The sequence below is a fragment of the Stegostoma tigrinum genome, chromosome 14 (genome assembly GCF_030684315.1).
Source record: "Stegostoma tigrinum isolate sSteTig4 chromosome 14, sSteTig4.hap1, whole genome shotgun sequence".
NCBI classification, from domain to species: domain Eukaryota; kingdom Metazoa; phylum Chordata; class Chondrichthyes; order Orectolobiformes; family Stegostomatidae; genus Stegostoma; species Stegostoma tigrinum.
In genome coordinates, this window is record NC_081367.1 from 11,792,291 (window position 1) to 11,807,691 (window position 15,401).

A 15,401-nucleotide genomic window follows, 5' to 3' on the forward strand; every position below is an offset into this window, starting at 1 on the left:
AGTGAAATGATTTTTTAATGTATACCAATCAGTTCCTCCGTCACAATAGCATAGAGTGAATGTTTCAGCTGTTCATTGCAGAAAGCAAGAATGATCACATTCCACACGTTAATGATTAAGAGAACATTCCCACATATTTAATCAACTTTTTATTGTTTAATTTCTGCCTATTAACCAACGATAAAGATAAGATTAAATTATGTATATCCACAGCCTGGTCAGAGGTCAAAGTCTGCCAACGAAATTTGCAGCCTCACGATCTCATTTCCCTATCTGCTAACTATGGTGTTTAAGTAATTTGAAATGTTTGTACCGAACAAAACCTGAAAGACTGACATTGTTTTCACATGGACTGCAAATGAAAATGTGAATCCAAAATACAGGGCAATAACACTCCCCGTGTGTTTTCACAAAAATCCAACATGGATGCAACAAACAGTGAAGGATTTAACACAATGAAAGACTTCGGACCATTGCTTCATCCTGCCTATTGGTGCCTGCTGAGTTTTTCCAACAACTTCTGTTTCCGATTTAGGCATTGTCTTGTACATATATCTTTCTCACTTCAGGACACCATCATTCACCTCTGTAGTGACATACAGCTGGTTTTTTTTGGTACAGACATTCCTCCCAGCGACACTTTTCACCTCATTGGTTAATAGGCAGCAATTAAACAATAAAAAGTTGATTAAGCATGTGGGAATGTTCTCTTAACCATTAACGTGGAATGTGATCATTCTTGCTTTCTGCAATGAACAGCTGAAACATTCACTCTATGATATTGTGACGGAGGAACTGGTTGGGATACATTAAAAAATCATTTCACTGCTGACTTTCTCTGTAGTTACTTGATGATCACTACAAAAACTGAACAAGGCAAAGTGGCTCCATGTCAATGGGTCAGACACTGTCCTTTCACACTCTGGGACTGGCTGGGACAGTGGGTCAGACACTGTCCTTTCACACTCTGGGACTGGCTGGGACAGTGGGTTGGACACTGTCCTTTCACACTCTGGGACTGACTGGGACAGTGGGTTGGACACTGTCCTTTCACACTCTGGGACTGGCTGGGACAGTGGGTCAGACACTGTCCTTTCACACTCTGGGACTGGCTGGGACAGTGGGTTGGACACTGTCCTTTCACAGACTGGGGCTGGCTGGGACAGTGGGTTGGACACTGTCCTTTCATACTCTGGGACTGGCTGGAACAGTGGGTCAGACACTGTCCTTTCACACTCTGGGACTGACTGGGACAGTGGGTCGGACGCTGTCCTTTCACACTCTGGGACTGGCTGGGACAGTGGGTCAGACACTGTCCTTTCACACTCTGGGACAGTGGCTTGGACACACTGTCCTTTCACATTCTTGGAGTGGCTGGGACAGTGGGTCAGACACTGTCCTTTCACACTCTGGGGCTGGCTGGGACAGTGGGTCGGACACTGTCCTCTCACACTGTACGTTACATGTGGAGGATAGTAGACAAGGACCTTGACTTAAAAAAAGATATTCATGAAACAGACACAATTGTAAAAGGTGATACCCTGGCATTCTGAGTTGTTAGACACCATCATTCATTAATATTAACATTAGAATGCTACTATCAGGTTGGTGATAAGTTTTATTTTGATTCCAACTTATTTTTACTTGGAATGTGGGTGTCAATGGCAAGACTGACATTTGTTGCACACTGAAACTGACTTTAAACGTAAACCTTGCTCGGCCATTTTTGAGGTCAGTTAAGAGTCAAATTACTGTGCAATTAGAGCCCCATGACAGCCAGGCAAGCTAAAGATGGAAGATTTCCTTTGCTCGAGGACATTAGTAGATTTCGCAGTAAATCATAATCCAGATTTCTTGGTTGATGGCATTTAACTTCCTCCATCTGGAATGGGGTCATTTGAATACACTGTCCCTCGACCATTTGCCTTGGGCGCTGAAACACTGGTCGAGTAACATGCGTGTTCTACTGCCATCTTTCCACTTATAGCTAAGATATTTTAAGCTAAGTGTTAGGTTCACAGTTTGGGAAAACTGAGGGAGCCAACAATGTTTGGGCTCTTTCGTGTCAAGAACACTAACAAAGATTTCACATGTCCCAGGGTGATATCTCCCAGTTTATCCAGATGGGTATCCAGATGGATACCCAAGTTGTCAAGCTTATAAGTGAGAAAGGATAAAAGGAGGCAAAAAATAGGCAATTATGGGCCAGTTAGCTTAACATTTGTCATTGGAAATTGATGCAGTCTGTTATAAAGGATGCAATAGTAAAGCATTTGGGAATATAAGATATTTGATATTAAGCAGAGCCAATATGGTTTCCTGAAAGGGAAATCATGTCTGACACATTCACCAAAAGCCCTTAAATATAGTTTAAAGTGGATGTAATATATTTGGATTTTTAGAAGGTGTTTGATAAAGATGCCATGTATTATGCAACTTAATAAGAGTCCACAGTTTGGAGATAGTATATTAGTGTGAATACAGAATTAGTTAACTAATATATGATAGAGAGTTAGGGTAAGGGAGGCATTTCTACAGTGGCAATCTATTACTGGTGAAGTGCCATAGGGATCAATACTGGTGCCACAATTATTTGCAAAATGCAATAATGACTTAGTTGAGAAAAGTGGATGTATTGTAGAAATGTTTGCAGATGTCACAAAAGTAGATAGGAAAGCAAGTGGTGAGGATGACATGAAGAGTGTGCAAAGGGATATAGACAGGTTAAGCAAATGTGTAAAAACTTGACAGATGGAATACAATGTGGGAAAAGATAAGGTTACACATTTTGGCAGGAAGAATAGAGGAGCTGACTATGTTTTAAATGGAGAAACAGAATAGAGGAATTTGGAAGTCTTTGTGCATAAATTGCAAAAAGCTAGCATTCATGTTCAGTGGATAATAGGGAAGTCAAATGGATTGGTGCCCATTAATTCCAAGGCAATATAGTGTAAAAGTAAGGAGGATTTGCTGAAAATATACAGGACCACAGCTGGAATCTTGTGAAGTATTTCATGCCCTTTATCTAAAGGAAGATAAATTAACATTGGAGGCAGTCCACAGAAGGCTCACAAGGCAGATAGTGGTTATAGAACAACTGTTTTATGTGGAGATGTTGAGTAGATTGGGTATGTACTCATTAGAATTTGGAAGAATGAGAAGTGACCTTAATAGAACATAGAACATAGAACAGTACAGCACAGAACAGGCCCTTCAGCCCACAATGTTGTGCCGACCATTGATCCTCATGTATGCACCCCCAAATTTCTGTGACCATATACATGTCCAGCAGTCTCTTAAATGACCCCAATGACCTTGCTTCCACAACTGCTGCGGGCAACGCATTCCATGCTCTCACAACTCTCTGCGTAAAGAACCTGCCTCTGACATCCCCTCTATACTTTCCACCAACCAGCTTAAAACTATGACCCCTCATGCTAGCCATTTCTGCCCTGGGAAATAGTCTCTGGCTATCAACTCTATCTATGCCTCTCATTATCTTGTATACCTCAATTAGGTCCCCTCTCCTCCTCCTTTTCTCCAATGAAAAGAGACCGAGCTCAGTCAACCTCTCTTCATAAGATAAGCCCTCCAGTCCAGGCAGCATCCTGGTAAACCTCCTCTGAACCCTCTCCAAAGCATCCACATCTTTCCTATAATAGGGCGCCCAGAACTGGACGCAGTATTCCAAGTGCAGTCTAACCAAAGTTTTATAGAGCTGCAACAAGATCTCACGACTCTTAAACTCAATCCCCCTGTTAATGAAAGCCAAAACACCATATGCTTTCTTAACAACCCTGTCCACTTGGGTGGCCATTTTAAGGGATCTATGTATCTGCACACCAAGATCCCTCTGTTCCTCCACGCCGCCAAGAATCCTATCCTTAATCCTGTACTCAGCTTTCAAATTCGACCTTCCAAAATGCATCACCTCGCATTTATCCAGGTTGAACTCCATCTGCCACCTCTCAGCCCATCTCTGCATCCTGTCAATGTCCCGCTGCAGCCTACAACATCCCTCTACACTGTCAACGACACCTCCGACCTTTGTGTCGTCTGCAAACTTGCTGACCCATCCTTCAATCCCCTCATCCAAGTCATTAATAAAAATTACAAACAGTAGAGGCCCAAGGACAGAGCCCTGTGGAACCCCACTCACCACTGACTTCCAGGCAGAATATTTTCCTTCTACTACCACTCGCTGTCTTCTGTTGGCCAGCCAATTCTGTATCCAAGCAGCTAAGTTCCCCTGTATCCCATTCCTCCTGACCTTCTGAATGAGCCTACCATGGGGAACCTTATCAAATGCCTTACTGAAGTCCATATACACCACATCCACAGCTCGACCCTCATCAACTTTTCTAGTCATATCCTCAAAAAACTCGATAAGGTTTGTAAGGCATGACTTACCCCTCACAAAGCCGTGTTGACTGTATTTGATCAAGCCATGCTCTTCCAGATGGTCATAAATCTTATCCCTCAGAATCCTTTCTAACACCTTGCAGACGACAGACGTGAGACTTACTGGTCTATAATTGCCGGGGATTTCCCTATTTCCTTTCTTGAAGAGAGGAATTACATTTGCCTCTCTCCAGTCCTCAGGTACGACTCCAGTGGAGAGCGAGGATGCAAAGATCTTCGCAAGTGGCGAAGCAATTGCATTTCTCGCTTCCCAAAGCAGCCGAGGACAAATCTGGCCCAGGCCTGGCGACTTGTCAATCTTAATGTTTGACAAAATTTTCAGCACATCAGCTTCCTCTATCTCTATCCATTCCAGCATGCACACCTGCTCTTCAAAGGTTTCATTCACTACAAAGTTCGTTTCTTTCGTAAAGACAGAAGCAAAAAACTCATTTAGGGCTTCCCCTACCTCCTCAGACTCCACACACAAGTTCCCTATGCTATCCCTGATTGGCCCTACTCTTTCTTTGACCATGCTCTTATTCCTCACATAAGTGTAAAATGCCTTTGTGTTCTCCCTAATCCGTTCTGCCAAGGCTTTCCCGTGCCCCCTCCTGGCTCTCCTCAGACCATTTTTGAGCTCCTTTCTCGCCTGCATGTAATCCTCTTTTTCTTAGTCAAAGAGCTGGAGAATTGCAAATTGTACATCTGGTCCAAAAAGGATGTAAAGGTAAATCCAGAAAGTATAGGAACAAGGGGTGACAGTGCCAGGATATGGGCTAGGCCATTTTAGACTGAAATGGGAGAAATCCCTTTATTCGGAGGGTGGTGAACCTGTGGAATTCACTCCCACTGAAGGTTATGGAGGAAAATTCACTGAAAGTGTTTAATGAGATACATATAGATACCTAGTAACTAGAAGTGACAATGGTGACAAGAAATCAAACAAACCATTTCATACAGAGAGTGGAAAAGGTTTGGAATGTTCTGCCCAAGTGTGTGTTGGAGGCATTTTCAATTAAGGCATCCAATAGGGAATCCGATAGGAAATCCATTTCTGATGAAGGGTCCAGACCCGAAACGTCAGCCTTCCTGCTCCACACTTGAAAAGATAAATGCAGAAAAGTTGTTTATCCTTGTGGGAGAGTCTAGGACCAGAGTGCATAATCTCAGAATAGGGGCTCAGGCCTTTAAGAAAGAGATGAGGAGGAATTTATTTCCTCGAGTGTAAGGAAGTTGTGGGATTCTATATCGCAGAGAGCTGTTGAGGCTGGATCATTAAATATATTCAAGAGTGAGATATCCAGATTTTTAACAAGTAAGGCAACCATAGGTTGTAGGGAAAAGGCAGGAAATTGGAGTCAATCATGATCTTCTTCAATAGTGAAGCTGACTCAGTGGGCTGAATGGCCTATATCTGCTTCTGTGTTTTATGGCCTTAATCGGTTCTCCTTCTTTATTCAGCTGCCTCCGACGTGGGCCACAAAAAGTTTGATTAAAAAGGATCTCTTCCCTTATGATTACATTTCTCCAAGACAAATGAATTTATGTTTCCAATAAGTGCCAATTTAAAAAAGGCTTTCTTGAATTAACAGAAGAAAGATAATAGTTACTAAATATGAAGAGAAATAATTGTGCAACACACAAACACTGAAATTCGAAATGAGAAGAGAATCCGAAAAGGGATAAAAGCTAAAAAGTGCCCGGATCAGTCTCTGGATTGTTTGTGTAAAGTAGATAGTGGAAATGAAATGTCAGTGGAACAACAATGAACCAGCTCAGCAAACCAACCAACCACAACATCCACAACCCAAACAACAAATCTACTCCAAAACCTCATAGATAGTGGAACATTTCCATCATCAATTTAGGTGGTACTGACAGTATTGATGTTGATAGTTGCGCAGATGATTTTGCAATTCTTCATTCTGCAGGTTAACTGGGATTCCTTTGCGCTATTTCCTTCTGACTGGCTTGTTGATTTGCAATGCAGGGGTGACTAGTAGATGGTTCTTCAACTGTTGATTGATCGTTCTTTTGCCGCAGACTAGTACTCAAACCCAGTGAGTACATCATCCGTCAGCACATAAAGAGCACCTTAGCCCACTGAAACATCTGAGCACCTCAGTCCACTGGCTCACATAGATTAAATCAAAACTGTTTTTAACCCTGATAAGTGTGTGACCCTGAAATAGGAACACACAAGCATTGTCTCTTTGTCTAATCTATTGTCTTTTCTCTCGTAATGTGCATGGTCTAAGATACTGGCAATTGCTATACAGCATGTAGCACATGTCTCATTAGAAGGTTCCTCAACACCTTCAGGGATACCCTCCAAACAAAAGTTACTGATTGAATTTCCACCCACACTCATCTTAATGTTGTGCTTCCTTTTTTCAATTAACGCATATTGTAATTAAATGCTTGATACGTTCATAGGTGATCCAGAGTTCTGATCTGTGGTCATGACAGAAATTGTTATTTTAGATGAACACACTGTTTGCACCAGTTTACCTTAAGTCACAGTTTTAGGTTAGGGCTGGTATTTGGGTTAATCTTACATCTCGGATTGCATTTAAGCCTTAAAATCATAGTGTTAGTACTTATGTTAAGGCTAGGACATTATTGGTGATGTATTAGGGTTAAGATTAGAAAATCATCTTGAGGTAAGTGCTTAAAACAATAAACATATTAGGGTTAGAACTGGAGATTATAGGTATAGTAAAGATTATAGATATAATAAATAATTAAAGATGTAAAAAAGTATACATATTATAAACTGATATAGGATCATTAGAGTTAGGATTAATGTTAGCAAATGTCTTTGAGGAAGAATGGTGACATAGATCTGCTAGAGTAGACCGAGAATTAATGTTTACAACACTATGTTAGGTGTGGGATTAGAATAAGTTCCTATTTTAGATGCACTGTAATTACACTTAGCACTATATGATCATTGCACCAGAGTGAAAGTTGTTTTAGGATTTAAACTCGTTCAAGGAGTCCAGTTTGGTTTAGGATTCTGTTATTAAAGTGTATGATTCACTCCTTTCTACTTATATGGTACTTTTAGCAACATCAAATACAAATTAAAATTCAACATAAATTTCAATTTTGTCACTAGGGCTTGGAAACAGCTGAAGATGAATGTGAGTACTGAAAATACTATAGATATTTTCAAGGAGTCCTGTGGGCATGATCACTAATATTAATTGTGGGTAATTTCCATGGGGATACTCCTGATACCGAAATAACTGCCATAGGAGAATTGCAAAAATCCTAAAGAAGTGCATGAGCACCATTTGTATTTTATTTCTGAGGTTTCTTTGTTCTTGCAATGAAGTAAGGTGGATGAGCAGAAACAGGCCTCTTCTGCCTCTCCCAAAGAACTGCACTCTCTTTATTGTTGGTATTCTGGGCAACATTTAGGAGATATTCAAATATGGAGTTTTGTTTCAAAGGTTCCAAATACTCTTATACGAGCATTGACGCAATTATAAGGACTGTAGTAAATTTTAAGAATCTTGTTTCTTCTTTTGGTAATCAGACACTATTCATAAAATAGCATGATATATTGTTATCTTAATTGGTGAAGCAAAGCATTTTCAAAAGTATGCAGCTACATTAATCTCAACTTAGACATGAACCAGACAGAATTGCCTCCAGCTACAATGTTTCATGAGGCAGAGGAAGTTTTGCCAGAACTGAAGTTAGGTTTTTTGGCTATTTTAAACAGTAGATTTTTCTCTTAAAGTCGGTGAGATTAATACCATTGCAACAAAACTGCAGAATGGAGTTTGCTCCACGTCACACTCAGCTTGATAATTCCTTTCAGCCCTGCTGTACATTATAAATATTTCCTAGTTTTGAAGCTGAAACTGCAGAAACCTAGAAATGACAGTAGGACATAATAGCAGACTCACTGTGTGACATTCTTGTACCTGTTACTTCCATTCACGTCAGCCCATTTAGAATAAATAACTCCTCAAATTGATTCTGGTCTGACAGTCTCAAACCTTAACCAATTGGATGACATCTTCCAAACGAGATAAAAGTAAAAGCTGGTTTTATTTTTGAACAAGTTCACCTCTGGGTTGAAATACTTGAACAAGGGTTAGAGAGAAAATGCCAAGAATTAATGTGACATTGAAAATACAAACCAGCCAGACTGAGACTAAGAAAGAAGAGAACAAATAGATTTCAATGTGATGTGTGACAAACTAAGAATCATTACTGAAAGATATTTCGCTGGAGGAATGTTGAAAGTATTAAGCTACACCATTGAAGATACAAAATTAGACAATCATCTGGAGTTCCTTTCCAAATATTCTCCCATCTAATGCTTTGGGCAGTTAGAACTTCTTTACCTTCAGTCCCTCCAAGTCCTTTTTACACAAACAGTTCTCTGTTCACAATTTCACAAATTTCTATCCTTTGGAAGGGATGTCTGTACTGGGAATAGCCTTACTCAGTGCCAGCTTAGAATCTTATAGGTTCAAATTCCACAGTAAACAAAGGATTATCATAAGGACTGACACTGCAGCATTCATTTGTGGGTGGTACATAAACTGAAGAAGATGATGGGAATTAAACCAAAACTGCAGCTCCCTCCAATGATGTTATTAAATCAAGATTGCAGCTACCATCAGTGTTGAATATTAGCCCAAAGTTGCAAGTTCCTCACTGGTCAATCTTAACCTATTAAATTGGCGGACTGTGACCCTTGTCTTAATCAGCCTGTTGGTACCAGATCTGCCTGTGCTCGTCAGTGCTAACTGCAGCTATGCGGGGTAAGTATAACCCAATGTCAGATGTGGATAATGTTATCTCTCAGCTTAATTCTTCTCAGATAGCACCTTGTTCTAAACCCAGCTCAAAATCAACAATTATAACCCACTTTGTCACTCAGCATGAATAAGGACGTGTTTTACAGAACTACAGTAATTACAACATTGGGAGGACATTCCACTGATGATATCTGGTAAGGGCAAATTGCATTTATATCGCACCTTTAATGCTGTAAAATATTCCAAGATACCTCACAGGAATGTTATCGAAAGAAAATTTGACACCAAGCCACACAAAGAATGTTTATGTCTGTTCACAAGATGTGAACACCACTGGCAAAGTCAGCTGTTGTTGCCCATTTCTAAATGCTGTGCAGGAGGTGGTGGTGCCATCATGAACTGCTGCCATCCTTGGGACATTGGTATGCCCACAGCGCTGTTAGGAAGGTAGGCCCAGCAATTTGACCCAGCAACAGTGAAGGAACACTAATGATTTCCAAGTCAGGATGGTGAGTGGCTTGGTGGGCAAATTGCAGGTGGTGGTGTTTCCATAGTAGCCTTATGAGGTGTTGTGATTGGAACCAGGTGGACTTCATTGACTACAAAGTTCTTAATTGGCATTGTTAACTCATGGGCCTATATTGACGAATATAACCAGGATATTAGAATCTCCTCGGTTGAGGATGATTCCGAGCAGGCTGGCCACAGCCAGTGTGCTGAGCTCTAGTGAATAAAGGGTGACCTGGTGATGGGACGCCAGCCTCTGTGCAGTAAATTCATGAGGGAAAGTCATTGATGAAACAGCTAAAACTAGTTGGGCTGAGATGATTGCCCCTGAAGAACTCTTGCAACAATGCTCCTTGCCTGAGATGATTAGCCTCCAATAACCACAGCCATCTTGTTTTGTGCCAGGTACCTAGTGCATAGAATTCCCCTTAATTCCCATTAACCTTCCTTTTGCTGTGACTTACATGATCAACTGTTGCCTTAATATCAAGGTAGCCACTCTTCCCCTCATGATAGTAGTTTCAACTATTTTGTGCACATTTGGGCTAAGAGTGCAATGAAATCTGGAGCTGAATGGCAGAATCCAAACTGAGGACTGGTGCTTAAGTATCAAAGAGTTGAGAACAAAATCTTTGTCAAAATGATACATTAAAGGAGGGTCTTAAAGGAGGGAAAAGAGGAAGAGATTCAGCAAGATTTAGGGAGTGAATTCCAGAGTTGAAGGCCTAAGAAGCAGAGTGCACAGCTAATGTTGATGTATTGGTTACCATGGGCACAAAGACCCCCAGTGGCTGGACCTGGAGGAGGTTATCATGGATTGAAGGTATGGAATGAACTGAATATGTTGATTAGAATTTTAAAATTGAATAATAAAGGCCAGCGCATGTGGAGTGCTGTGTGTATGAGAAGAAATACAAGGTGGATGTGGGCAACTGAGTTTTAGATAAGCTCAGGATTATGAAGCATTGAAGCTAAGGTGCCAACCTAAAGATAACAAAGGTGAAGGATCCCTGCATGGATGATCATTTCAGCAGCAGGTACACCAAGGTCAGAGCGGGATGCAGTAATGTAGTGGATGTGGAAGTGGGCCTTCTTAATGATGGTTACACTGTTATGCAATTAAGCATGTCTTGATGCCAAATATGACACCATCCAAAACCCATTCTTCATGCTAGCAAATGGACGCTGAATCAGCTCATGGGCAATTTCCATGTTCCTGAGGTTTAGCTGGAGGGAATTCCTGCTGATCCAGTAATAGATAGTGGACAAGCAGTCGGACTAAAGTTAGTGGACAATGGAGAGAATGATGAGACGTAGGTGTGGAGGCACACCTCAGTGTCAAGTGTTTATGTGAAAGTTGTGTTTTCGGCTGAGGGGTGGTACATAAGTGAGAAATAGGTATGTGAGTGAACACGAGGATGGCTCCTGAGGGTCTCCAAAGATAAAACTGAGAGAGGGCAAAGGGAAGGCCATTGCAGCTGCTTCTCCAGCTAAGACTGAATAAATTAGAGTGGAACTAGGTGAGTATGGTCCCATCCAGCTGCACAATGGAACTGAGATGTTGGAGGATAATAGTGAACCATGTCAAGCACTTTAGACATCTGGGACAGAAGAGGAATAGTTTTCCATGGCAACATTCCTGCAGGGTATCATTTATGATGTCAGTAAGAGCTATTTCAGCACTGTGACAGTATTAGCAATTTGATTTGGAGGATTCAGCAATTTAGTTGTGGGAAAAATGGAAAGGAATTTGAAAAGTGACAACATGTTCAAAGACTTTTGAGAGGGAAGGGAACTTGGAGCTTGGACCAGATCTGTGAGATCCTTTTAGACTCCTCCTTTTCAAATGCTTATGCATTTTCCATTTCAAATCCACAGATGACTAATAGTCCCATTTTCAAGAAACATGCTTCTTTGATTTTCTCAATGGAAATGCTTTGTTTCTATTCTCTAGTACTCCACTCACGTGGAGTATGGGTGTGCACTGCCAACCACTAACCTGCATGTATTGGGTAGATTGATGCTACCACCCTCATTTTCTAAGGGATGTACAGGACTTAGTCTAAAGTGGTAGGGGAAAAACCACTAGGCACTTGACAAGAAAAGGGTCTTAGCTTAAACATGATGCAGTTTATTGCACAATAACAATCAGACACAAGTTACACCAGTGAGATAAATAGTGTTCCTAAGACAATGAAGAGACCTACAATAACAGGTTTGTCCTTTTCAAGATCTTGAGATGTCCTGCCTTTCCCCACCTGAGACCTTTGTCATCAACAGATTGGGTGGAGCTTATTGAAGCTTTCACCATGAACCCTTTCAGTACCGTTACTTAATACAGCATCACCCAATGGCAGATATAATTCTTCACTCTTTCCCATCAGTAAACTCTTCATATTTCATTGAATCCTTTAACTGGTTGGTCAATGCCACTCACCATCTTGCAGATGTAACTTGTGAAGCAGAAAATCCCATGCCCACTCCCGCCCCCAACCATTCTCTGCTCCCCTCTGCAGCCTCCATCGCCAAAATTATGGTCCATAATAGGAATCTGCTGGGATATTTGACCAATGCAGCCAACCCCCCACCCACTGATACTTCACTTCGCCCAATTGTGCAGTGAAACGTCATTTGAGGAGGACAATTTCCCTTGTCTGCCATCAGACTCTCTCTGACGGTTCTTAGCCCACCACCCACTCATACCCTTCTGTGGGTGGTCATGCGATACCACTATGCCAGCTGCTTCCTAGAGGACTAAGGGCCTGTTGATACTAGTACCACTTTGAGACAATGGGCTTACTGAGATAATTACTTGCCAAGACAACAGACTTGCTGAAATGGGAAATAATCAAAGGTAGTGGGCCTTCTGCACTGGGAATTACTCGGAAGCCATCAGCCTGCTGAGATGCTCACAAATCAAAGGCCAGAAACCAGTTGTTGCATTGAATTTTAAATCTGTGACACTGAATGATGGGATAGCCCCTTGGATGGGTTTCTTCATATAACCTTCATGGACATCACAGTAATTGGGGAATATGGAGTCTTGCGTAGGGAAGTGAGCCCAGGTTTGATCTTACAGAGAGTGATTGTGATGCTTGTGAGGGAAATGCTTCACAGTTTCAGCCAAAAGATTCTGAATCAGAACAGCTCTCCTCATCCAAATATCCTGTACATGGCTCTGAGGCGATAGCAAAATGGATTCAATCGTGATTTAGAAATCGAAATTAGATCATGGCAAAATGAAATAGAATGATCCACTCCCTCCAGGTGGTATATGTCACACTGACAACTGTACACGGGCATTTCATACCAGCTAAAGGAAACATTCATTACATTCTCCTGTTGAACAGCTATGTGTGTCTTGATGACAATTTTTATACAAATGCAACACGTAAGATGTAAACTGAACAATTCTTTTCTATCTGAAACCACATGGCTTGTATTTCTCAGTGACAGCAACTGTACATGTACAAGAACTGATCCACACCTGCCTCATACTATGTTTTTGATCTTTATTTATTTATTGGATACGGGTGTCTCTGACAAGGCCAGCATTGGTTGCTCATCCCTAATTGCCTTTGAATTTAGTGGCTTGTCATCCATTTCAAAGGGCAGTTAAGAGTCAACCATATTACTGTAGATCTGGAGTCACTGGTCAGTATGGGACATATCCTTCCATAAAGGGACATTAGTTTTTACAACACTCAAAAATAGTTTCATGGTCACCATTATCAAGATTAGCTTTATACTCCAATTTTATCCACTGAAATCAAATTCTGTCAACTGGTGCATTGGGACTTCAGTCAGTATTTCCAGGACATCAGATTACTTATCTAGTCATGGTATTGTGTCAGTTCCTCCAAATTGCTGATGTCTGTCTGTGAAGTTCAATATATGTTCTAATTTGAGCAGGTTTAAAATATAATTAGCTCCTAGGTTTTGCAAGCCATGGATGTGCATAAGGAAAGCTTTGTGTTGAGTGAGTACATGGAAATGTTGTATGAAATTAGCTGGAGGTCAAGTCACAGGTTGTTGCTAGAAATCTTTCACGATTACAAAACCTCTGAATGAAGTAATAGAGAACAATTCTCACCAACAGGAAATTAGTCTGGAATTATCTGGTTAACTTGTGCTGTCCTGTTGGATATCCTGTCTCTTTACTCTTCTTCTCAGGCTTGAAAGACTGTTGTTTAGCGATCGAACCTACAGGTGATGTGGACATGAGGTTGTGATCCAATCTGGACTTGATGTAGACACAGGATTGTGAAGCTGTCTACAATTGATGAGTTTTTGATCCGGTCTACATTGATGTGGATATAGGGTTGTCATCCAGTCTGCAGTTGATGTTCACATGACATTGTGATCCAGTCTGTAATTGGTCTGAACACAAGGTGGTGATCCAGTTCACAGCTGGCATTAAATTGATATTGTGATCAAATCTACAGTTGATGTGGATGTTTGGTCTATTCTGCAGACGATGTAGAGATGTTTTCCTTTTCATTATGGTTTATGATGAGCATCCTTCATCGGTCACTAGTTTGGTAGTCTTGGCCCACATAAGTTGCATGGCCCCAATTCTATCAGCATCCAGGACATGATAAACCTGAAACTAGACACAGTGCAAGAAAATGAATATATATGAATGCATAGTTACAGGGATATGGCAGGAAGCTGAGTCTGGATGGGATACTCTTTGGAGGGTCAGTGTGGACTCGAAGGGCTGAATGGCTGCTTTCCTATTGTAAGAATTCTACTACTCTAAGTGGAGTAAAGACATGGTGTTAAACTTGAAGTCAATACAAAGATGGATAGGAATACATGTTGTAAAGAAAACTGAAAGAGTTTGCTGAAATATGTAGACAGGTTTAATGAGTTGCAATAAAATCTGACAGATGGAATGCCTTCATTAAATGTGGTCTGAAAGAATGTCTGACGCTTCAAAGAATGAGTGACTAGGCGATGCATGTATTAATTAGGAGGTAGAGGAACATATCAATTCAGGCAGAATTAGATGAGTAGGAAAGTTGACGTTTCAGGTCGGGACCCTCCTCCTACTCCTCTGATGCTACCTGCTGTGTTCCTCCAGCTCCACCCTGTGTTGTCTCTGACTGCAGCATCTGCAGTTCTTGCTATCTCCTTAATTAAGAATAATTTTTCTTTAAATTGGTTGTGTACATATGGGATTTAGCAATTGGTTGATTATAAGTTTGACTAAGTCTAGATAACTGAAATAAAGTTTTCACACAAAATGGCAGACTTGAATTCTGACTAAGTACAGTTATCTTTTGGAGGGTAACATTGGTAACAGAGGGCAGTTGAGTCAACATTTAAAGTCCTCAGGGTATGATTTCCCAGCTCTGTTTCCAAGAAGTGAGCCTTATGACTAGCGGAAGAATGAAGTTACAATGTGGACCTGATTAATTCTTTCCCAAAGAAGCAAGACATCACCTTAGGTCCTCTGTTTCTAAACAAAAGCAGGGCAGGAGGAACAAATTTTCAGGATTGGAGCCTAATGTTTTTAACATGAATAAAGGTTTGGACAGATTGATAAATGTTATCCATGAAAGTTAGCAAAACAGGACATCAATTGACTGCTTATGAGGCATATTAGGTTGGTCAAAGCCAAAATTAATGTCATGATGTCGAGGTGCCAGTGTTAGACTGGGGCGGACACAGTCAGAAGTTACACAACACCAGGTTATAGTC

The 15,401-nt window shown here is 41.0% G+C and overlaps 1 protein-coding gene across 2 annotated transcripts in view; it reads right to left on the bottom strand.

Moving 5' to 3' along the window:
* Positions 1–11,810: 11,810 nt before the first annotated feature.
* The window catches only part of LOC125457668 (protein mab-21-like 4), a 28,057-nt gene continuing 24,466 nt past the window's right edge, over positions 11,811–15,401 (bottom strand). For both annotated transcript variants that reach the window (XM_059650859.1, XM_048542215.1), the window contains one exon: positions 11,811–14,304. In XM_059650859.1, coding sequence (XP_059506842.1) covers positions 14,203–14,304 — 102 coding nt within the window. In that variant the 3' untranslated portion in view covers positions 11,811–14,202. The remainder of the gene's footprint in view (positions 14,305–15,401) is intronic.